Here is a 25437-nt window from a genome sequence, read left to right as displayed (position 1 = left end):
ATGCACTTCCTGTTCTAAAACTGAGGTTTCTGGGATCATGGTAGTCAATTACCAACTACTTTGAAACAAACTACATAGAATATAAAAATAGTATTAATGAGAATGGTGGACAACAGGAAAAACTATTAGATCAAAGTTGAGTTGAACACATTATGTAACAGCTTAGCTCTATGCCTTGGGAAAGCAACTGCTTTGAGATTCTCTTATCTGACTTGTAATATAGGGTATATGGATGAGTATTGTGGTGCAGCAGGTTAAGCTGCTGCTTGGGATGCTGGATCTGAGCCAGGCTGAAGCCAGGAGCCAGGAACTCTGGACGCCCACATGGGTGGCAGGGTCCCAAGTAGTTGGGCCATCTGCTGCTGCTTTCCCAGGTTCTGGGAGGGGAAACAGAGCAGCCAGGACTGAAGCTGGCACTCTGATATGAAATGCCTATGGCACCAGTGGTGCCTTAACCCTCTGTGCCACAATGCTAGCCCTCACCCCCACTCCATTTTAAAGAGACAGAGACACACATACATAATTTCCATTAATGGCCAGGGCAGGACCAAGGCTAAAGCTAGGAGCCAGGAACACAATCCAGGTCTCCCACATGAGTGACAGGAACAGAGTTACTTGAGCTATCATCTGCCGCCTCCCAGGGCCTGCATTAGCAAGAAGCTGGGATCAGAAGCCAGAGGCAGGCAGTATGGGATGTGGGCATCTTACTGCTAGGCTAATTGTCCACCCCTCACAGTCCTCCTTCTTTTTTAAAGATTCACTTTATTTATTTGAAAGAGTTACAGAGAGAGGTAGAGACAGAGAGGGAGAAGGTCTTCCATCCATTAGTTCACTCCCCAAGAGGCCACACAGCTGGAGCTGAGCTTGGATCCAGGAGCTTCCCCCAGGTCTCCCACGTTGACACTGGTGCAGGAGCCCAAGGACTTTCCCAGTTGGTGTTAGCAGGGAGCTGGATTGGAAGTAGAGCAGCTGGGACTCGAACTGGCACCCATATGGGATGCTGGCACTGCACGGGGCGGGGGGCTTTAACCTGCTGTACCACACTGCCCCCGCCCCCATTCCTTCTTTAACACACATTTGACAAATTCTTATAAGGCAGGGATTATCTAAGACGTTCATGAAGGATATTGAGAAGTCATGGTTCTCCCTGTGGAGGAAACAGACCTGGTACCAAATGCAGGATGTTCTCAAGTGGAGAGCACCGCGAGGAAGGTGGTTCTCAAGGAAGGCAGCAGCAGGGCGTGCAGCTGTTAGGAGACGACGACCAGAAGGGGTGACCCGGCAGCTGCGCCTTTGAAAAACGGAAGTTCACCATGCACAGAGGGCGAAGGCAGCCTAGGGAGAGAGAGCGGAAACTGCACAGACATTGGGGCAAGAAGGAGAATACAAGAAAACTTTCTGGAAGAATAAAAGGAACTCCTTCTACCTCATGTAGGAAAGAAATCTCAGGTGATTTTGTAGGAGAAGCATTATATTAGTGAAAGTACACTATGCTGAGAGTCAGTAGAAAAGTGTACATTCCAAACATGGGGTAATATTCTAGTCCTGTGTGGCCGGCGTCGCGGCTCACTAGGCTAATCCTCCGCCTTGCGGCACCGGCACACCAGGTTCTAGTACCAGTTGGAGCACCGGATTCTGTCCCGGTTGCCCCTCTTCCAGGCCAGCTCTCTGCTGTGGCCAGGGAGTGCAGTGGAGGATGGCCCAGGTGCTTGGGCCCTGCACCTCATGGGAGACCAGGAGAAGTACCTGGCTCCTGCCATCGAATCAGCATGGTGCGCCGGCTGCAGCGCGCTGGCTGCAGCGCGCCGGCCACGGCAGCCATTGGAGGGTGAACCAACGGCAAAGGAAGACCTTTCTCTCTGTCTCTCTCTCTCACTGTCCACTCTGCCTGTCAAAAGAACAAAGAAAAAAAATATTCTAGTCCTGTGAAAGAGTGTGAAATGAAATAGCTAAAAAAAAAAAGTGGCCTTTATGACATTAGAAATGGAAACATCTCTATCTTTCACCAGTAAGTTGCTTTCAGTGACATAGGAATGTGGTTATTCCACAGACACACAGCTGTGAAAACAAATGATGTGTGTCTCGCCTGGTACCCTTGTTAACATCTCAGAACTGTAGAACCTAGAGAAAGATCTGCAGAGCTCTAGGAACTTAACACCTTTTAGAATTTCCAAGCCTGAACTAGGAGTCTCTGCAAAACAGGTTTTCTGGTCATGGAGAGCAATCTATGAGGGTAGAGAGAGCCTCTCTCTTTTGGGACAAAGTCCTTTCCTGCCAACCTGGGCTTCCCAGTAAAGCTAATGTATTCAGGGAATTGTGGGTAATAGTTCCGTGGGGCCAAGGCATTAAGTGGATATGTGACTGCAGGAAGAGATGCAAGATGTAACTTCTCTGAGGGGGGTAGACCTCCTTCAAAATAGTTAAGGATGTCATTGGGCGGAAATGAGAACGGTTGCCTTCTTCAGCATTTTAAAGCACCAAAGATAAAAACCATAGTCACGGTTTGTTTTGAGTGTGAGCCTATGGGTAAGCAAGGGCCAGGGCAAGGGGGAGTATTTGAGAGGATCTACAGATCCTCTGACACGAATTGCTTTTATAGGGCCTGGAGCTTAACTAGTCCGTTCAATCCATTTGCATTGGTTGCAGGTGCCGCTTACGCCCGTGCAGAGGAGAGTATCCGGAAGCTGGTGGAACAGTGTAAATTGCCATTTTTGCCCACCCCTATGGGGAAAGGTGTTGTCCCCGACAACCATCCAAACTGTGTAGGTGCAGCCAGATCCAGGTATGTGGCATTCCAGATTTTAAGTTAAATGGCTTGGCAGGTTTTATGCTGATTTAAATCATTTTTTGACCTTAAAGGATCTAGAGGGAAATTAGGAAAGAATAATGTAATTTGAAGCTCTTGTTGGACTCTTGAACACTTCAAAGATGTCTAGCTATTTTGTGGCCCACATGGTTTCAGATAAGAAATCTACATTCAGTTCATGTTTCCCTACATGTAATACATTTCTCTCTTGCTGCTTTTAACATTTGTCTTTTCAGCAGTTTAATTATGATGTGTCTGGACATTGTTTTCTTTTGCTTTGTCGTCTTTTTTATTTTTTTTTAATATTTATTTTATTTATTTGAAAGACAGAGTTACAGACAGGTAGATACAGAGAGAGAGGTCTTCCATCTGCTGGTTCACTCCCCGGATGGCTGCAATGGCCAGAGCTGCGCCAATCCGAAGCCAGGAGCCAGGAGCTTCTTCCTAGTCTTCCTAGTCTCCCACATGGGGCCCAAGGGGCCATCTTCCACTGCTCTCCCAGGCCATAGCAGAGAGCTGGATTGGAAGAGGTTGCTTTGTCTTCTTTGAAGTTATCTAATTTTTTTTTTAGCCTGTTACATCCCAAGTCTTTAATTCTGCAACAATTTCAATGACATGTTTATTTCAGGGTTACCATACATTGTATATTTATTGCTCAATTTAAGTTTTTATAGGGTCCTACATGTGGGACAGTGGGACATTGTGGGTTACTTTGAAAGCCAGGCAGAGAGAGCTCCCATCTGCTGGTTCAGTGCCCATAGACCTGCAATAGCTGGGGGCAGAGCCAGCAGTTCAGTCAGGTCTCCCACATGGGTTGCAGGAACCCAGTTACTTGAGCCATTACCACTGCCTCCCAGGGTTTGCAATAGGAGGAAGCTGGAGTCAGGAGGCAGAGCCAGGCATCTATCACGGGCACCCTAATGTGGAATGGATCGTCTTAACCGCTAGACTAAATACCTGCTCCTTAAGTCTTCTTGAATCTGTAAATTTATCTTTTTTTTCTAAATTTGGAAAGTATTTCACTGTTATTTCTTTAGATACATTTTTCTATGCCATTCTCTCCTGTCCTTTTGGAATTCCAGTTATAAAAATATTAGACATTTTGCTATATTGTCCCACAGGTCCTTGAATATCTCTTCAGTTGTTTTCAATCCTTTTGTGACTTGAATTTTAAAAATTTTCTATGTATTTGAAAGGCAGAGAGAGGAGGAGAGGGAGAAAGAGATCTTCCCTCCACTGGTTCAATTCCCAAATACACACGAGGGGCAGGGACTCAAGTGTTTGAGCCATTGTCTGTTGCCTCCCAAGGTGTGTATTAGCAGGAAACTGAAATTGGAAGTGGAGCTGGGAGTTGAATTCAGGCACTCTGATATGTTATGTGGATGTCCCAAATGGCATCTGAACCATTGCACCGACTGCCTGCCCCATTTTGTCTCATATTTTCTGTTTCTCTATTGAGAACTTCTATCCTTACATTTATTTTAGAGTATTTTCCTTTAGCCTCATGGAGCATAGTTACAATGACTGCTTCAAAGTCTTTACTAATTCTAGCATCTGGATCATCTTGGATTGGCATCTGTTCATTATCTTTGCTTTTGAAAATTGGTCACATTTTGAAAAAAACTTTCTGTACTGAATAATTTTGGACTGTATCAGAATTGTTAACTGTTATGAACTTCTGAGTCATACTAAAATCCCCTGTTGTTGATTTTTGTTTGTTTTAGCCTGCAGGCTAGGTTAGGTTGGCCCAGTTAGGTTCAGACTGCATGTCCTGGGGACAGGAGTTCCAGGATCAGTGCGGTTTCAGAGCCTTTGCTGTGTGCTGCATTGGGTTTGTCTGCCAATGCCCAGCTTGGGTGAGCCCTAGGCATGTGCTGGTTCATATCCAGATTATTAGGGATTTCTTTCCTCTCATCTCTATGACCGCCCAGCTCCCAACTCCTACTCTTGAATTCCCAGAAGCCCCACCCTCCTTGGTTTTGAAAGGCCGAGAGAGATCCATCAAGCCACTGACTCACTCCCCAAAATGCCTGCAACAGCCAGGCTGGGCCAGGCAGAAACCAGGAGCTAGGGACTCATTCCAAGTCTCCCACATAGGTGGCAGAGACCCAAGAACTTGAGCCATCACTTGCTGCCTTCTGGGGTGTACATTAGCAGGAAGCTGGGTTTGGGACTGGAGCCAAGACTTGAACCCAAGAGCTGTGATGTGGGATTCAGGCATGTCAAGCCCCCACAAGTGGAGCCCCTTTTCCTGGCCCTTGATGGGACTGGGGCTGCGCCCTGGGCAAGCTGAAGAACAAAACAAAGGGAACTGCCTCACACTGTGCAGACCACAGGGCGTCCTTTTCCTAATTTCTTCTGCCTGAAAGATCACGTTTTTCTGGGAATTTTAGCTGCTTGGGAGCCCCACAATGCAGCGCTACAGTGGGACCGCCCTCAGCAGGCTGGGAGAGAGACAAAAAAAATCTGAACCCTTCTGCCCACAGACTTCAGTTTGTGTGGTCCCCTTTTCCTGATCTGCTGGCCAGAAAGCCAGGAATTGTCTACCTGCAGTTCTGGACAAGGGCTGGCTCCTGGCAGCTGGGCAGGGGAAAGCTTGGAAACTCATCCACTGTGTGGGTTGCACCTTCAAACTTTAAATTCCCCTCAGAACCTGCCTACTGTTGTTTACTTTTCAGCATCCTGGGGTGGTTGCTCTTTCTGTTTTGTTCCAGGCTTTCCACTGTAGTCAGTGGGAGAGCTGAAGCTGTATGCGTTTATCTAGGCTTGCCTGGCACTAGAAGCCTCTGCTTTTTAGAAGTAAACTTTTTGTTTTTTAAAGATTTTTTATTTATTTATTTGACAGGTAGAGTTACAGACAGAGAGAGACAGAGAGAAAGGTCTTCCTTCCGTTGGTTTACTCCCCAAATGGCCGCTACGGCTGACACTGCGCTGATTCAAAGCCAGGAGCCAGGTGCTTCCTCCTGGTCTCCCATGCAGGTGCAGGGGCCCAAGCACTTGGGCCATCCTCCGCTGCCCTCCCGGGCCACAGCAGAGAGCTGGACTGGAAGAGGAGCAACCGGGACAAGAACTGGGTGCCCATATGGGATGCTGGCACCGCAGGCAAGGATTAACCAAGTGAGCCAAGTGCTGGGCCCTAGAAGTAAACTTTTAAGACATATTTTTATATATATTATAGGGTTTTTTTCCTATTAATTTCTTGAAATTTCTTTATCATGAGTACTTAGGTAACCACCATTCAACTTTATTTAGTATAAATATTAACATGTCACATTGCTATAGGATTTCTTAAAAATTTTTTTTGTTATAAAAGTTTCATGTTTCATGTATACCAATTTGGATACAAAGTGGGGCTTCCCTTCCCTCCCACCCACATTCTAACCCTTCCCCTCTCCCCCTTTCATATTCCCACTCTTAATTTTTTGCAAGAATCTATTATCAGTTTACTTAGTATCTTATAGTTAGCTCTACCAGTGCTGTGGCATGGTGGGCTAAGCCTCCACATGTGGTGCCAGCATCTCATATGGGCACCGGTTCTAGTCCTGGCTGTTCCTTTTCCAATCCAGTTCTTTTACATGGCCTGGAAAAGCAGTAGAAAATGGCCCAAGTGCTTGGGCTCCTGCACCCCAGTGGAAGAAGCAGAAGGCTTTGGATCGGCCCAGCCCTGACTGCTGTGGCCCTTTGGGGGAGTGAACCAGAGGACTGAAGACCTTTCTCTCTGTCTCCCCTCTCCTTGTAACTCTACCTCTCAAATAAATAAATAAAGTCTTAAAAAAAAAAAAAAAGGTGAAGGTTGTAGCTGGGATTGGAGCTCTAGCATGCCCATGCCAACTTGGGTGTTGCCCTGGAAACTCGCCCCACCCTATAGCGGTGACCAGAGCCCCCTGGCCATACCTACCACACACCTCCCAGCATTCACTGAAAGGGCAGACATTCCATGAAGCCACAGAAGCATAACCCCAAAGATAAAAACCAACAGAAGCAAAAATTAAAAATCAGCTCCACAAATGCTGAAAAATAAGAGCTGAAGTTCAATAAACAAGAAAAAGTAAGTTACCGTGACCCCCCCCCCCAGAGGAACACAACATTCCAATATTAGAATGCGAAGTTGAAGAGATCGAGGAAATGCCAGAAATGGAATTTAGAAAATTAGTCACAGGATTACTAAAAAAAAATCAGATCCACCTTGCGGCGCCGGCACACCGGGTTCTAGTCCCGGTTGGGGCGCCGGATTCTGTCCCGGTTGCCCCTCTTCCAGGCCAGCTCTCTGCTATGGCCAGGGAGTGCAGTGGAGGATGGCCCAGGTGCTTGGGCCCTGCACCCCATGGGAGACCAGGAAAAGCACCTGGCTCCTGGCTCCTGCCAGGATCAGCGCGGTGCGCCGGCTGCAGCGGCGGCCATTGGAGAGTGAACCAACGGCAAAAGGAAGACCTTTCTCTCTCTGTCTCTCTCTCTCACTGTCCACTCTGCCTGTCAAAAAAAAAAAAAAAAAAAAATCAGAAGCAAATCCACAAACTAAAGAAAACGATGCATGATGTGAATGAAAATTTTTCCCAGGAAATTCAGAATATAAAGAGAAATCAAAATGAAATTTTAGAAATAAAGAATTCAGTGGCTCAAATAAAAAATGTGGTGGAAAGTCTTAACAGCAGACTTGATGAGGCGGAAGAAATAAATCTGAACTAGAAGACAAATATATGGAAATCTTAGAGTCAGACAGAAAACAAAATAAGAAAATAGAAAACTTAAAAGCAGTGTTGGAGATCTATGGGATACTATCAAACAACCCAACGTATGGGTCTTAGGAGTTCCTGAAGGAGTGGAAAGAGAGAAGGGACTAGAAAGCCTATTTAGGGGCCGGTGATTTGGCTCAGTAGGTTAATAGTACGCCTACGGTGCCAGCATCCCATATGAGCACTAGTTCTAGACCCAGCTGCTCTCTTCCCATCCAGCTCTCTGCTATGGCCTGGGAAAGCAGTAGAAGATGGCCCAGACACTTGGGCCCCTGCACCCATGTGGGAGACCCAGAAGAAGCCCCTACATTCGGATCAGCACAGCTCCAGCTGTTGCAGCCATTTGGGGAGTGAACCAGCAGATGGAAGACCTCTTTCTCTGTCTCTCCCTCTCACTGTCTCTCTCTCAGATAAATAAGATCTTTAAACAGAAAAGCCTATTTAATGAAATAATTAAAGAAAACTTCTCCAATTTGGAGAGAGAAGGGGATGTTCAAGTAGAAGAAGCACATAGAACTCCTAATAGACATGACCAGAAAAGATCCTCACCATGACACATTGTAATCAAACTTTCCACGGTAAAACATAAGGAAAAGATTCTAAAATGGGCAGGAGAGAAACCCCAGATTACTTTCAGAGGATCTCCAATTAGACTCACAGCGGACTTCTCATCAGAAACCCTACAGGCTAGTAGAGAATGGTGAGATATAGTCCAAGTCTTAAAAAAAAAAACACTGTCAACCCAGAATAATGTACCCCACAAGGTTTGCATTTATGAATGAAGGCGAAATAAAGACCTTGCATAACAAACAGAAATTGAAAAATTTTGTTGACATTTGTCCAGCTTTACAGAAGATGTTTAAGGATGTGCTACATACAGGCATACAGAAAGCTAGCCATCATTATGAAAGAATGAGAAGACAGAAAAACCACCAGTAGAAATACAAAAGAAATCCTAAGTAAATAATAGGAATATTTAATAGCTATAGGATTTTTTAAGAAGAAATTACAGATTTATTTGCAAACTCTTGTATCTTTTTTTTAAAGATTTTATTTATTTTATTTGAGAGTTACAGAGAGTGAGAGAGAGAAAGAGAGAGAAAGAGAGAGAAAAACCTTCCATTGGTTCACTCCCCAAATGGCTGCAACGGCTGGAGCTGTGCTGATCCAAAGCCAGGAGCCAGGTGCTTCTTCCTGTTCTCCCATGTGGGTGCAGGGGCCCAAGGATTTGGGCCATCTTCCACTGCTTTCCCAGGCCACAGCAGAAAGCTGGACTGGAAGAGGGGCAGCCGGGACTAGAATCTGGTACCCACATGGGATGCCGGTACCGAAGGCAGAGGATTAACCTACTGCACCATGACGCCGGCCCCTCCTGTATCTTTTTTTATATTCCTTCCCTTCCTCTCCATAGTTCACCACTGTCATGCACTTGGTGTTTTTCATATTCTTATGCATGGACTAAAATTAACTTAGGCTTTTAAATGTAATGCTTGCTCTTTAGTCTTTAATTGTTGTTCATTTAATGCTATCTTAATAGGTCATACCAGTCCTTTTTATTCAATTATACTTTGTACAGTAATCAAATTAACAACATTAGTTGAACCAAATTTATCTTCGTTCTAGCTAAGTTTTTAAAAATAACATTAATGACATTGATAATGTAAAAAAGACCACAAGGTGATATACATTATAATCCAAGATTTTAGGAGTTTTAGAGTGTTAGCACACAAATATATCCTGTAATTTAGGTTTTATCTGTTAAATTGAGTCCCATGGGACTGATGCAGTGTAAGAAGATGATTTTTTTTTTTTGACAGGCAGAGTGGACAGTGAGAGAGAGAGAGAGAAAGGTCTTCCTTTGCCGTTGGTTCACCCTCCAATGGCCACTGCGGCCAGTGCGCTGCGGCCGGCGCACCGCGCTGATCCAATGGCAGGAACCAGGTACTTATCCTGGTCTCCCATGGGGTGCAGGGCCCAAGTACTCGGGCCATCCTCCACTGCACTCCCTGGCCACAGCAGAGAGCTGGCCTGGAAGAGGGGCAACCGGGACAGAATCCAGCGCCCCGACCGGGACTAGAACCCGGTGTGCCGGTGCCGCAAGGCGGAGGATTAGCCTAGTGAGCCGCGGTGCCGGCCAAGAAGATGATTTTTGAGTATTTATTTGAAATAATAACTAATGAGAAAAATTGCATTCACACTAAAGAAGACAGAGGCAATAAAAACAGGTACTGTATGGCATGGTAGGAAAAAAGCCAAGAAGCAAAAAAATGAGAAGTAAAGGTCAAAACAAAACTTAGAGAAATTATAAGACTTCAGAAAGAGAGAGACATTTAGATTGGATTAATAGTAACAGCAACTGTATGCATTATAAGAGGCATATCTGAAACACAATGAATGCAGCTTAAAAACCAGACTGGGCAAAGATATAGGAGGGCAAACATAAGATTGCCAGGCTGGCTATGTTGATGTCACTATGGATACCAAAGTAAAAGTCTTCAAATCATTAGAAGTTATGTTGACAAAAGCAATAAGGTGTATAAAACCACCATAATATGGTTAGTATGATATTTTAGAAAGTAATTTGGGAATATGAATCTATGGTCTTAAACATACCTGCTTCTAGGAATATACATTCCTAGAACATCTGCTTCTACCAGTATACATTAAAATTCAAGCATAAAGATGTGTAGCCCAGTACTCTTAATATCAGAAACTGTTTAGAAATTGAGAAAATATTAAATAAATTATGATATATGTGTTCAATAAAATATGTAACTTTTAAAAATTATATTTAAGACAAATATGAATGACTAAAAAAGTTTATGAATAGCAAAAGTTCATGAGATAGTTTTTTAGTGTATAAACTCAACTTTATAAATATATACTTAACATAGAAAAAAAATGAAAAAATTTGCCAGGATATTAGTAATAGTTTATAAATTGAAAGTATTATGGCTTTATTATTTTTTTTCTGTATGTTTATTTTTCTATTTTTTCCAGATTATCTGCAATGGACTTACATTAACTTCAATGATAAAAAGTAGTGAAGCATAGATACAGCTTATAGTATTTTTCTGCTTAACTCATCTTTTAGATTATTAAATAAAATAATTCAATGAATTATTTACCTTAGAAGTGGATTCTGAATTCTAATTGAAGTTCCAAATGATCTAGGCTTTAGAAATACTTTAGAAAATAATTTGACCTGGCGCCGCGGCTCACTAGGCTAATCCTCCGCCTTGCGGCGCTGGCACACCGGGTTCTAGTCCCGGTCGGGGCACCGGATTCTGTCCTGGTTGCCCCTCTTCCAGGCCAGCTCTCTGCTGTGGCCAGGGAGTGCAGTGGAGGATGGCCCAAGTGCTTGGGCCCTGCACCTGCATGGGAGACCAGGAGAAGCACCTGGCTCCTGCCATCGGATCAGTGCAATGTGCCGGCCGCAGCGCGCCAGCCGCAGCGGCCATTGGAGGGTGCACCAACGGCAAAGGAAGACCTTTCTCTCTGTCTCTCTCTCTCACTGTCCACTCTGCCTGTCAAAATAAATTAAAAAAAAAAAAAAGAAAGAAAATAATTTGAGTAATTTAAGTAAGAAATAGAGTAATTTAAATAAGAAATATAAATATGCTTTTGTTATATCAAATTCTTTTTTTAATAGGGCTTTACAACATGCTGATGTAATTGTGTTATTTGGTGCCAGACTAAATTGGATTTTACATTTTGGACTGCCTCCAAGATATCAGCCAGATGTGAAGTTCATCCAGGTACCCAGAGAGGGGCGATCTGAAGTCAGAGCTGTCTGCAGTCCATTGTTCTCCCTGTCTGCCATTATCAGTTCTGCTTTCTACTTGGCTTTCCTTTCTCTTTTTACAAAAGAAGAACTTTATAAATTCTCTAACATAATTATAGGTACCAGAGTAAGCTTTTTCAAATTGATGAAACACAATGTGCCACTTTATTTCTACTTTTCAAAATCAAGTTTAAAAAAGAGTTTAAAAGTGTAATTTGCCTTTTCTTCACATTTAAAGGTAGAGGAAAAAAATTTTTAAGTAGGATGGTAGTTTAGAATGAAACATTCAATATTGTTAAGGAAGGAATTTTGCCCTCCAACACTTTCTTTACCCTCTGGTTGGAAATCTCTAATCCACACTGATTTTAGCTGTGTCATAAGCCAAGTGTCTGGAAGGACACCCTGACTTCTGTTTGAAGACTCGTGGACCATTATGACCTTCTTTAAGGCCACGTTCCTCAGAGGTGTGGCATGCAGACCTGTTTGTCCTACACAGTTGGCCCATTCCATTTGAAGTTTGATGACCCAGATGTAATTGCTGTCTTATCCCACTCTACCTTTTACTTTTCAACAACCCAACTTGTAATAATTCCCTTTCCACATGGGCCCATTGAAACCTAGTGCCACAGACAGGCAGGACCGTGAGTTGCACTGAAGGATGTTGCCACCTTTTGGTTGCCCAGCTGATAACAGAATAAGATGCATCCTCTTTAGGGCAGATAAATTATTCCTCCTTACAGAAGCCATTTCACTTGTGATAAGCATCAAGAAATGAAACTTCTGAATAAATGGCAGCTAATGCCGTGCTGCAGGAGTCATCCTCCAAACATGGCCCCTGGGCCAGCAGCATCAGTATCACCTGGGAAACCTGTTAGACGCGCACCTTTCTGAACCTCGGCCTACACTTACTGAAATCAGAAACTCTGAGGTGAGCTCTGGCAGGCCATGGTGTACCAAGCTCGCTGGTGATGCAGTCAGCAAGTGTGCCCAGGTGTCAGAACCCCTGCTCTAGGTGGACATTCCAAATGTAGCTCAGTAGAACCCCATTATTGATTACATTCAAAACCATGGTTGGTTCGACCAGATGCTTTCCTGTGGCTGTAAAGGAATGATCCCCAGATTCCATAGAGTTTACAGTGAGGGAAGATGCTGAGGTTCTGTATACTACTGGTGATATTCATATAGCGTTATGGATTTATTTCTGTTAAGGAGTTTCTTACATATCAGTGTTCCTTGATGTATATTGTAGTTCATTTATTTAGGCTTAATTAATTTCTCGAAGAGTTTTAAGAATAAGCATGTTTTGTTCCTCAGCTGTGTCTCTTTCTTAGGTTGATATCTGTGCAGAAGAACTGGGGAATAATGTAAAGCCTGCTGTAACTTTGCTAGGAGACATAAATGCTGTCACTAAACAGGTAAAAACTTTTGCCTGGGTTTTAATTTATGTAGATTGGTTTTGTTCTTTGTAATGAGAGGAAGACAGATCCTGTTCTCTGCTTCACTCCCCTAACACCCACAATAGCTGCTACTGGGCCAGAGCAGCGTTTTGAGCCAGGAATTCAATTACTTGAGCCAACATCTCTGCCTGCATTAGCAGAGTCTGCATTAGCAGGAAGCTGCAGTCAGGAGCCAGGGCTGGGAATGGAACCCTGGTACTCTGCTATGGGACATTGTGTCCTATCCAGTAGGCAAAACGCCTGCCTGGGTTGGTCTTTAGGGAACAGATATGATATTTGTCTTGATTCACTTGGTGACAGGTCTGTTAATGTCTATTTTAAACCAAATTTAGCATGGAAAACTACTCTAAAATATAACTTTGGAACTTGGTAAATATAACTTCTATACATAGCTAATGTTTACATACGTTACGTTTTTAGAAGGTAGTTGGAAAATCTAAAGTCATTCAGTAGGGAAACAGTGGTTTACTGAGTAGGACCCAGTGATTTACTGAGTAGGACTGCAGCTTTAAAAGGAATTGAACTTAGAGCCAATAAATGATGTATGCACTGGAAAAGTCTGCCTTATTATTTCCTTAGGTAATGAAGAGTGTTTCACTCTTCAAACTGTAATCTGACTTGTCAAGGTTCTTAGTACTAGTGCACAATTTCTACATTTCACTGTGACAGGAGTCATGTTTGTCACTTGATTTTGTATGACAAATTAGTATGATCTTGATTATTCCATATTAGGAGCAGTTCCTACTCACAGATTAAGTCACTGGAGCATTTGGTCTATCTCCTGTATTTATCAGCTTTCCTGCAAGAGTTGTGTAGGGGGCAGTCTTCCTTCTAGTGCTGAAGACTGAGGAGGCCATTAGATCCCTTCCTGCGAGGTGAGGAGGAGGTAGCGCTTCACTCTGTGCTGTGGGAACCCCAGCATCCAGGAGGTGTGCACACTGACACAAACAGAAGCTTCCCATGCTTCCCATGTCTCTTCTATCAGCTGTTTACTGCCTAGAATGATGTGAAGTGTAGGATGGATAGCAGGACTGCTTTTTAAGAGAAGAGATTTTTATGCTAACTTGGTTTATTTTCAAAAAAGCAAAGAAAAAGTTACACGCTTTCTTTTTCAGCTTTTAGAACAATTGACTAAACCACTGTGGCAGTATCCTCCAGAGAGCAAGTGGTGGAAAACTCTGAGGGAAAAAATGAAGAGTAATGAAGCTTTATCCCAGGTAATACAAGACTCCCTGAAACTCAGGAGTGCTCAGGCTTATGGCTCCATGAGTCCTGCCAAAATGTGATATTTGCATTCCTAAAAATCACTTGCTATGCGAAATCAGGCAGTAAAAGGCTGATGAGAGAAGGGAGTTAGGGGCCCTTCAAAACCCTTGTGAAAATAAACGTAAGAAAGCTACCTTGAGAGACAGCTGACGTGTCTCCAGGACTTGGCATGGGAAGCCCGGCTTGCAGCTGTGAGTTACTGCAGTGGTAGGAGGGGGTGACCTGATGCCGGGCAGAGTTGTCACAGCGGATGGCGATGGGTGTGGCTCAGCGTCCTCAGTTTTATGTGGCCACAGAACATCACAGTTAGGTGAGCTTTTGGAAACTTAGATCATGTTTTCTGCCTTCAAGATAGAGACTCTGCAAGGCATACAAGTATAATTGATAACTGTTTCATCAAAATGGAAAACTTGCTCTCTTTGCCGCATCTGCTGTGAGAAAGAAGACCATTCTCTGCAGACTGGGGACACTTCAGAAAATGTCGACATCGATTTGTCTGAAGGGCTGTTCACAGTTCTGAAAGGCCCCAGAGGAACCCTGCAGAGGGATTTCAGTCACGTCAATGGAGCGAAGAAGAGGAGGTTCCAGGCTACAAGTGGTGGGGAAATAGAAAGGAACTGGGGGCCATGCACGCCGTCTGCAGTCACGTACAGAATGTGATCAAGGGGGCTACCCTGGGTCCCTGCAAGTTGAGGTCTGTGTGTGCTCACTTCCTCATCAACGTGGTTGTTCAAGAGAAAGGGTCTGTGATTGAAATCTAGGATTTCTGGAGTGAAAAGTACATCTGAAGGATTCAGATGAGGCTAGGTACTGCTTGTTCAGGATCTCAATCCCAGAAGGATGAATTAGCCCTTGAAGTCAGTGACATGGAACTCATTTCAAACTTAGCTGCTTTGATTCAGCAGGCAACAACAGTTAAAAACAAGGATATGAGAAAAGTTTTGGATAGTATCTATGTCTCTGGAAAAGGAACAGTTCAGCAGGCAGATGAATAAGATCTAAAAGTTGTCCAGCTACAGAAACAGGAACCGAGGTTATAAGTCTAATTTGTGGTATTTTAATAAGGCAATAAAAGATCTATTGATTTGGGGATAAAATGAAAACTTAATCCAGTGGATAGCCTTCTTTTTCATTTAATTTTTCTAAAGATTTATTTGAAAGTCAGATATCTCAGAGAGTGATAGAGATAATCTTGAAATCCAAAGTTTCAGAGATACAACAAAGTCTCTCTTAGGGAGAGACAGAGAGGTATCTTCATCTGCTGGTTCACTCCCCAGACGGCTGCCAGGAACTTCATCTGGATCTCCTCGTGAATACAGGAGCCGAAACACTTGGACTACCTTCTACTGCTTATCCCAGGCCATTAGCAGAGAGTTGAATCAAAAATAGAACAGCCAGTGGGGGCCAGCATGATAGGGTAACAGGTTAAGTCTCTGTGACACTGGCATCCCATATCAACGATGGTTCAACACTCGGCTGTTCCACTTCCAGTCCAGCTTCCTGCTCATGCGCCTGGGAAAACAGCAGAAGATGGCCAGTGTACTTGGGCCCCTGCACCCACATGGGAGACACAGAAGCAACTCCGGGCTCCTACCTTCACCCGAGCCCAGCCCCAGCCTTTGAAGCCATTTGGGGAGTGAACCAGCAGAGGAAAGCTAGCATGCATGCACACTTTCACTTGCTCTCTCCCCCTCCTCTTTGACCTTCAAATAAATAAATAAATCTTTTTTAAAATTAAGTCTTTATGCCTCTATGTATAATGAGGAAGTCTTCAGATAATTCACATAATTCATATTATGAAAAAACTATGCATGAATTTCAACATTTCCACCAAAAAAAAAAAAAAAAAAACCAACCCTGTCAGTCATACTAACTTGTGAACATGTTTGAATGGGATCTAATTGGAGGCAGTAAGGAAGTTAAGACATCAGTTTGAGAAGAGCCCCTATCACCCCTATCACACCAACGTGACTTCTGCTAAAATTGAAGAACAAACATCAAATTGATGGGGAAGCTTAGCGGGGGAGAATAATGAAATAATTGATGCTTTATGAAAAGTTTTGGGGACAGCGCCCCTAAGAATCCATTTACAAATGGGTCGCTCGAGAAGGGATGAGGTGATGTTCAAAATGAAGCCCACAGCTGCAGACCACCACATGAATTTGTGAGGAGAAGATTAACCTTGTTCGTGCCCTGTTTGAGGAGAACCAGTGAGTCACAGCAGGAACAGCTGGCTCAGCGTACACAATTCTGATTGGAAACGTGCAGTAAACTTTGTTGCATGGGTGCTACAACTTGTGTGTCCAGATCAGCTGCAGACAAAAACAGAGTTTTCAATGGAACTTTTCACTATGTGGGATTAAGACTACGACGTATTTCTTCCAAAAATTGTACAAAAGGTGGAACGTGGCTCTACCAGCGTGATCCTGAAGACAAGGCTCAGTCAAAGCAATGGCCGCCAAGAGGAGGAAGTGGTCCACTGTATGTGCAGGCAGATTGGTCAAGAGCACAGATCATGGCAGAGTTTCTTGGGCTGATCAAAGCATTTTGCTCGTTGGCATTCTGGAGGGCCAGATGATGATAACATCTGCTTAACAGGGGAGTGTTTCAAGAAAGTTAGCCAAGGCTGTGGCAGGAAAACGTCACCAGAGTCGTCCTCTACCACGACAGTGACTGCTCATCCTCTCATTAGACAAGGCCAGTTTTTCAAGAGTTAAGAGAAATCATTGGGCATCTACCCTACAGACCTGATTTGGTTCCTTTTGTTTTCTAATCTTAAAATCTTTTAACGGGCACCCATTTTTCCTCATTAATGTGAAAAAAGACTGCACTGAATTCCCAGAACCCTTAGTTCTTTAGGGATGGATGGACTAAGTGGCTGGTGTCATCACTTTCGAAAGTGTCTAGAACCTGATGGAATCTATGTTAATAATCGAAGTTTATATTTTTATTTTTAATTGCATTTACTATGAACTTTTTTTAAGGTTTGTTTTTTGTTTGTTTGTTTGTTTTGAAAGGCAGAGTGATAGGGAGAGAGGTCTTCCATCTGCTGGTTCATTCTCCAGATGGCCACAGCAGCCAACGTTGGGCCAGGCCAAGCCAGGATACAGAAACTATCCAGATCTTCCATGTGGGTGGCAGGGACTCAAGTACTTGAGCCATCAACTGCTGCTCCCAGGGTGCACTGGCAGGAAGCTGGACTGGAAGTGGGGTAGCCTGAGCTCTGATACGGCATGTGGGGATCCCAGATAGAGGCTTAACCTACTACGCCAAGATGCCAGAACCTCCATGAAGTTTTTAAGCCCCTCTCCTGCAACACACACACACACACACACACACAGTACTTTGTCTTTGTAAGGACTGTTTCTGATGCTTTCACTGTTTTGTGTATTCCTATGTGTCTTAGCCCAACTGATTGTAGTTTCCTGTTTTCATCTAGTGTTTCCCACTGATAGAATCCTGAATAAGCAGCATTACATTCAAGTTACTCTTATTTTGCTCCCTAATATAGCAATCATGTTGGAATACAGTCACATTTTTAAGTCAAGCATTATAGCAGGATTGATTATACCTGATTTCTGCCTTACACTGGAACTTTAATCAGTATCTATTTCCCTTATCAAGAACCATTTGGGACCAGTGTTGTGGCATAGCAGGTAAAGCTGCCGCCTGCAGTACTGGCATCCCATATGGACGCTGGTTCAAGTCCCAGCTGCTCCACTTCTGATCCAGCTCTCTGCTATGGCCTGGGAAGGCAGTACAGGATGGACGAGTTCTTGGGCTCCTGCACCTGCATGGGAGGCCGAGAAGAGGTTCCAGGTTCCTGGCTCCTGGTTGCTGGCTCTATCTATAACTAATACTTTCTTTTTCCTAGAACTCACCTTAGTTTAAGATGGGAAGGACTCCTCTCTGGTACAGGGGTAAAGGGGCATCCCTAACCTGTCTTGGGAATGATCGCCAGCAAAGGAGAAGTAGCAGTGCTGAAGCCCGTGTGATTTTCTTGGCTCTGAAAGACACATGCCAAACAAAAACATTTACCGTGGAGTTCTCCCACCATTCAGGGCTCTTTAGAATGGTAGGAGTAGCCTGTCTCCTCTGCTCTGTGGTGTGGGGGGAGGGGAAGAACCAGATTTTTAAGTTGTTTTCTAAAATCTAGACTTTTTTTTTTTAAAAAAGAAAGTCTTATTTATTTGAAGGCAGAGTTACACATGGAGAGAGAGAGAGAGAGAGAGAATATGACATGGTGGGGGGGTCTTAAACCACTAAGCTAATGCTTGTGTCAGACATTTTTAAGTTTGTGGCCGTATTTCAGATGAAAATATTCTGGAATAAAGATGTTTTTCTAGGGTAGTGTTATTCTAAGAGTTCTCAAGATTTTCTAGTTTAATCCAGGGTTTCCCAGCTGTCTCTACATATTGTAGGATTTTTCAGAGCCTATAATATGCTAATGTGGATCATACATCTCCAGGAAGAGGGATAGCCCCCAGTTGACAGTGTCTCAAACTGGGACTGTAGGACATGTTTTTTGTTGTTGTTGTTGTTGTTGTTTTTAAGATTTATGGGGCCAGCGCTGTGGCATAGTGGGTAAAGCCATTGCCTGTAGTGCTGGCATCCCATATGGGCACCAGTTCGAGTCCCAGCTGCTTCACTTCCAATCCAGCTCTCTGCTATGCCCTGGGAAAGCAGTAGAAGATGGCCCAAGTCCTTGGGCTCCTGCACCCATGTGGGAAACCTGGAAGAACCTCCAGGCTCCTGGCTTAACCTCCAGGCTCCTGGCTTCAGATCAGCATAGCTCCGGCCCTTGTGGCCCTTAGGGGAGTGAACCAGCAGATGGAAGACCTCTCTCTCTCTCTCTCTAACTCTACCTTTCAAATAAATAAATATTTTAAAAAATGATTTATTTATTTGAGAGGCAGAGTTACAGAGAGAGGGAGAGACAGAGAGGTCTTCCATCCACTGGTTCATGTCACTCCCCCTCTTCGTGGAGGAACGACACAGGACCCTGCACTGTTCTTTTGTCTGCTCGGCCCTTCCCAGGTTTGCTGCTGGTTCTTCCCGGGTTGGCTGCCGATCCTTCCACCTCCGCGGAAGGGCGGCTCCCCCTGCCACTTTCCCCACTTCCGCGGGGGAGCGGCACACCGCCGGCCGGCTCTCTCGGGGGCTGCTCAGATGTTATCCGGATGTTCCCCTTAGATGTTCCTGGTGCATGTTGTCTCTCTCCTCCTTTATAGTCCTCTTCCACCAATCCCAACTCTGCTACCCACACGCCGAGTACGCTGCTCTCCTCCAATCAGGAGCAGGATCAGCTCCTGCAGGTTATTGGTCGAACTGGAGGCAGCTGTGTAGAAGTTGTTTACTCCTCTCCTAGCGCCATATTGTGGGAGAGCAGATGCATAGAATAAGTCTTAATTCCAGTAACTTAGTCTAGTCCGAGTTGCTCCCCACAGGTTCACTCCTCAGATAGCTGCAACAGCCAGAGGTAGGCCAATCCAAAGCCGGGAGGTTCTTCAGGCTCTCCCACATGGGTACAGGGGCCCAAGCACTTGGGCCATCTTCCACTGCTTTCCCAGGCCTTAGCAGAGAGCTGGATTGGAAGAGAAGCAGCCAAGACTTGAACCTGCACCCATATAGGATGCCTGCACTGCAGGCAGAGGCTTAGACTACTACACCACAGCACCTGCCCCAAAACATGTTTTTGTTGGCTTGTCCCCTGGGATTGTTCCTAGGTCAGTTAGCTTCTCAGGAGTGGCTGTTGTACAGCCTTCAGGAGCCTTGTGGTCTATAGGTTTTGCCTGTTTCCAGTAAGTTCAATGGTAGCTTATTGACTGTTATCCCAGTCTTATTTGATTATATTCTCTCTACTGTTTTAGGAATTAGCATCCAAAAAATCCCTGCCTATGAATTATTACACAGTATTCTACCATGTTCAAGAACAACTCCCCCAAGACTGTTTTGTGGTAAGTGAAGGAGCAAATACTATGGACATTGGACGCACCGTGCTTCAAAATTACCTTCCCCGTCACAGGTAAGGCTTCTAGGAAAGAAATTAGAATCACAGTGTGTTTAACTTGAAACCACAATAATGTGGATAAAGAAAACATTTGAGAATCATCCATGCTCACTGTATAATAATCATCCATGCTCACTGTATAAGGACTGTATAATAATCATCCATGTTCACCATGTAAGGACATATTTCATAAAAAGAATTCTTAAACAAGGTTTTAGAGAGATGTGATGGGCCTGGTATGCCCACAGTAGTATGTGACAGTCTGTGTACCGTGTTCCAAGGTCACATTTACAGTCTCCAAGCAATCCCATGTGGCTTTTTTTCTCTCATTTTGCCCAACCTTCACAGATTAGTTCCTCACCATCTAAAAATTTAAGAACACATTTTACAGTTCTTTATTTTTCCATGAACTGTGTGAATACGACTAGGTTTGTGCCAGCCCCAGTCTGTGACATGCCATGGAGAGTTATTTTAGCCTTGTTCCCCAACAGGCTTGATGCTGGTACTTTTGGAACAATGGGAGTCGGTTTGGGATTTGCTATTGCAGCTGCTCTCGTGGCTAAAGATAGAAACCCAGGGCAGCGGGTCATCTGTGTGGAAGGAGACAGTGCATTTGGATTTTCGGGCATGGAGGTGGAAACCATCTGCAGGTAAAACAGAATCCTGAATCGGAGAATTCCTTCCTCACCAAGGCTCGCTTGCCTGACAGACACTTGGCACACATTCAGCACTCGCAGGACAACCTGTGCATACGCTGCAGAGATGAGTGTAAATGAAGCCAGTCTCCTCCCCAGGACAGTGCTCATGGCCTCCTCACTGCATGCCAAAAACCTGTAGAACTGAGAAGCCGCTTTGAGGTCACTGTGGGGGTTCGGGGGGGGAGGGCTTGTTTTCTGTAGGGAGATCTGGGCCAGGCTGGATTTAATTAAGGCTCTACCACAGGTGACTTTGCTAAAATCACTTCACCAAGCTTCAGTGGCCTCTCTAAAGTGGGAGTAGGATCAGTTCTCACCAGAGGACGGTTGTGAGGAACAGGTGAGATGACCGGGAGACTTCAAGTGACACTCAAGTCAATGTGAGCCATTCAGATTAGTGTGCAGATGAGGGGAGGATGGGCATTGTTTTCCCTGTCTATATTAAACTGTGAAAAATCCATCCTGTTCTTAGCCAGGACTGTTTATGAGGGCTTCTGTAAATGTTTTGGGGTTTCCACAGCTTTGTTTTTTAAAGATTTATTTATTTGAAAGGCAGAGTTAGAGACAGAGAGGGAGAGGGAGAGAGAGAGAGGCATCTTCCAGCTGCTGATTCACTCCCCAAATGGCTGCAGCAGCTGGAGCTGAGTTGATTTGGAGCCAGGAGCTTCTTCGAGGTCTCCCACATAGGTGCAGGAGCCCAAGGACTTGGGCCATCTTCCACTGCCCTCCCAGGCCATAGCAGAGAGCTGGATTGGAAGTAGAGCAGTCAGGACATGAACCGGCGCCCATATGGGATGCCGGAACTGCAGCCGGCAGCTTTACCCACTACACCACAGCACCGACCCCCAGAGCTTTGTTAAATCAAACTTTCAAGATAAAAGGAAACCATGTGCCTGTTAGAGTCTATCAGTGGCCAAGTAACAACAACATGAGGAAGTCAGCTTTCTCTAGAGGAATGATCCCTCTTGAGTGTGGAGAGGAATCATGAGCACAATCCTTTTGTTTAACATTGCACAGTTTGGTTTTGTCTTAACCCTCTTCCCTCAGACATGACATCTGTAGGAAATAAAGCCCACACTGTTTCAGGTATCAGTCATCAGCTCTGTTTGTCGTTGTCGTGCCATCGGGGACATTGTCGTTTTTCTCTACTGATACTCCATGCAATGTGTTCCTAGTGGTTTGAGTGCAGACTGTGTGTGCTCATCACTTGTGTATCTGCCCCAGCATCCGTGAGCTCAGCAAGGAGAAAGGGGCTTTCAAAACAGTGCAGCCAGGAACCACCCCGAAGTGGTGCCCCAGAGAGATTAAGTGTGGAAGGTGCTTTTCCCGTGACGACTGGATCTGTGAAAACCAGGATTGAGAAAAGCCCGGTGACTTGCCAGAGGTCCAAAGCTAAACAGTGGTAGAACCAGGTCTACCAACCCCTCATCTTGTGTTCTGTCTACTGCTCCATTTCTGTTCGTCGATACTCTTTATTAGAACAATAAATGCTTAAGTTGTCTTCTCCCTCTAACATTATAAAAAAACTCATAGAAAATTTTAAGTTAAAATCTCAGCCCCAAGAAATTGCTTTAGAATGAAAAATGATTTCCTTTATATTTTGCTCTTTTAGGTACAACTTGCCAATTGTTATCTTGGTGGTGAATAATAATGGAATTTACCAAGGTTTTGATGCAGATACTTGGAAAGAAATGTTAGAATTTCAAGATGCTACTGTACGGTAAGAAATCCAGAACTGTGTATAGTCACTTTCTCTCATCTATTTTAACCTTGCTTTATAAAAGTGGCTGTTTTACTCTGGCCTCAGAATCAGCCCTTAAGGCATTCAGATCTGGCTAAAAAGCCCATGAGAGTTTCTCAGGCATGGAAAGCCTAGACATTGTGGCAAAAAATGACCTAAATCAAAGATCTCTGTGTGATCCCGGTGGAAAGAAGAGGCCATCAAAGAAGAAGGTACCTTTCTCTGAAGGGAAGAGAGAACTTCCACTTTGATTATGGCCTTGTCTAAATAATTTCAGAGTTTGTGGACTCAAGAGGCTTCCATAGTCTTGGCAGCGCATGACAGAGCCTCAGGTGATTACTAACGTCATAAATAAGAGTGTCAGTTGTTAAATCAACAACAGGAATCACTGTGCACCTGCTCCCCATGTAGGATGTTTGTCCTTAATGTCCAAATGAGAATTAACAGTACAACTAGTCTTCAAACAATACTCGATATTTCGTGTGTCTGTGTGGGTACAAACTGTTGAAATCTTAGAGTTGATCTTCTGTATATAGATAATTAAAAATGAATCTTAATGAAGAATGGAATGAGAGAGGGAGTAGGAGATGGGATGGTTTGCAGGTGGGAGGGTGGTTATGGGGATAAGAACCACTATAATCCAAAAGTTGTACTTTCGAAATTTATATTTATTAAATAAAGTTTTCTATAAAAAAGTGGCTGTTTTGGCGTGTGCTTACATGGCATGCGCATTGTTTGCTTTGATTGGCAGCCCTCCTAAAAGTCAGAAACCCTGTCTTCATGGTTCTTCTTTGCACTACAATCTAAGTAGTTTATGATCAGGGAGCCCCTGAGGAGTTGGATAAATGAGTATAGTGTCTTTAGCCTTGTTAATGAAAGGGCTTATTGTGAAATGCTTCCATTCCTGCTGTTCCTACTACGCCGTGTAGGAAAATGGATGCTTCTACAATGTGTGATCCACTGATGTGTGATCCACAGATCTTCCCTCTTTTTGCCACTAACCAAATCCTGGCTGGCTGATGGCAGAGCCAGTCTGACAGTGACAGTGTGGTAGCTGGCCATGGGGTACAGGACAGGATGTGAGGGAGCCTGGAGGTGGAGGTGGGGGTGGATTGTATTTGTTTATGCCTCACTTCATTTGTTGTTTTGTTATTGTTTGGTATCATTTTACTGTAACCATCCCATTTTCTTTTGGGTTCATGGTAGTAGAATATTGTAGCTTGTGCCATATAGGATGTTACTAATTAAATTTAAATCAGTTCAAATTAAATGAAATTTAAAATTGAGTTCCTTAGTTCTAGTCACATTTCAGGTGCTCACAGCAATAGGTGGCTAGTGGCTGCTTTATCAGATGGCACAATTATAAAGCATTCCCACCATCACTGAACGTCTGTTGGACATTGCTGCATAAACAAAAAACACGGAAAATTCACTGTACTGGCTTCTCAGCCTTGAGTGCTGGACGTAAAAGTTTATGTTTTGGCTTAGTGTAAGTTTCCTCATGAGTAACTTCAGGCAATGACTGCTTTCTGAATCCTTTCCTAGTTCAATGTCACTGACTTCATGGCTTTCTTTTTCTAGGGCCCCTCCAATGTGTCTCCTGCCAAACTCCCATTACGAGCAGGTCATGACTGCATTTGGAGGCAAAGGGTATTTTGTACAAACACCAGAAGAACTCCAGAAATCCCTGAAGCAGGCCCTGGCAGACACAACTAAACCCTGTCTTATCAACATCCTGATCGAGCCGCAGAGCACGCGGAAGGCCCAGGTACAGGCGGTCGCTGAGCAGAAAGCAGGAAAGGCGCCTGACTCCCACCCCCTCAGAAAATGAGCTGCCACACGGAAACTCAGTTAAACACAGAGTGTCTCTAAACCACTTCTGGGTTTGGTAATTTTTTATTTAATCAGTATTTGCTGATATACTGTTTGGTATGCTGCATTAGGTGCTAAGAATAGCAGTAGTTGAGGAAATCCAAGCTGAGTTGTCACTTCCATGAACGTACAGGCTGACGAGGGAGAGGGACCGTGCATAAACTCACGACCAAGTGCACACGATGGGGCGAGGTGATTGCTCATAAAGAAAGGAACCCAGTTCTAAGCAAACGAATGACAAAGGAATCTGATTTGTACTGGGGTTAGAGGGAAAGCTTCTCTCAGAGGAAATAAACTCTGAAACCGAGACCCCAAGGATGAGTAGGGGTAACTCAGCAAAGAGAAGGGATGTGCAAAGGGTCTGTGGCAGTCGGGGGCAGGGCTAGTCTGAGGAGCCGAGGGAGGCCAGAGTGACCAGGAGACAGGGAGAAGGCACAGTCGGGGATGAGCTGGTAATAGAATGATTTGTGCAGTTATGTTCAAAGGTAGTCACCTTGGAGTGGGCATAGTGGCACAGCAAGTTAAGCCACTGCTTGGGTGCCCACATTCTGTATCAGAGCGCCTGGTGCACGTCCAGGCTACTCCAGTTCTGGTCCAGCTTCCTGCTGGTGCATCTCTTGGGTGACAGTAGACAGTGTCTCAAATACGTGGGGCCCTACCATCCACATGGGAGTCCTGGATTGAGTTCCAAGCTCCTGTCTTTAGCCTAGCTCAGCCTCAGCTGTTGTGGGCATCTGGGGAGTCAGCCAGTACATGAAGGATCTCACTTCTCTGCTTAAAAAAAAAAAATCTAGAATTTAAATTAAAAGTATGTATTTTCATTGTATTTGAAAGGCAGGGAGAGAGAGAGAATATATCTTTCATCCACTGGTTCACTGCCCAAATGCCTGCAACAGCCAGGATTGGGCTAAGCCAAAGCCAGGAATTCCATCTGGGTGTATCATATGGGTAGCAAAGACCCTAGCCTTCAGTCATGACCTACTGCTGTCCAGGGTTCGCATTATCAGAAGTTGGACTGGAAGTGGAGTAGCCAGGACAGGCACCGAGGCACCCTGGTAGGAGGTGCAGGCTTC

General features: G+C 44.4%; 1 protein-coding gene and 1 pseudogene across 1 annotated transcript in view; both read left to right on the top strand.

The window, feature by feature from the left end:
• The window catches only part of HACL1 (2-hydroxyacyl-CoA lyase 1), a 45200-nt gene that overhangs the window by 17369 nt on the left and 2394 nt on the right, over positions 1 to 25437 (top strand). Inside the window, exons 10-17 of the mRNA XM_002716184.5 lie at positions 2647 to 2782; positions 11192 to 11297; positions 12655 to 12738; positions 13896 to 13997; positions 19917 to 20071; positions 20548 to 20706; positions 22364 to 22471; positions 24074 to 24260. Coding sequence (XP_002716230.5) covers positions 2647 to 2782; positions 11192 to 11297; positions 12655 to 12738; positions 13896 to 13997; positions 19917 to 20071; positions 20548 to 20706; positions 22364 to 22471; positions 24074 to 24260 — 1037 coding nt within the window. The remainder of the gene's footprint in view (positions 1 to 2646; positions 2783 to 11191; positions 11298 to 12654; positions 12739 to 13895; positions 13998 to 19916; positions 20072 to 20547; positions 20707 to 22363; positions 22472 to 24073; positions 24261 to 25437) is intronic.
• On the top strand, positions 14443 to 15183 carry LOC138849395 (large ribosomal subunit protein uL6-like; annotated as a pseudogene).

This window comes from Oryctolagus cuniculus, chromosome 4 (assembly GCF_964237555.1).
Source record: "Oryctolagus cuniculus chromosome 4, mOryCun1.1, whole genome shotgun sequence".
NCBI classification, from domain to species: domain Eukaryota; kingdom Metazoa; phylum Chordata; class Mammalia; order Lagomorpha; family Leporidae; genus Oryctolagus; species Oryctolagus cuniculus.
Note: the sequence above shows the minus strand (reverse complement) of the source record. Positions and strands in the feature narration are given on the sequence as shown.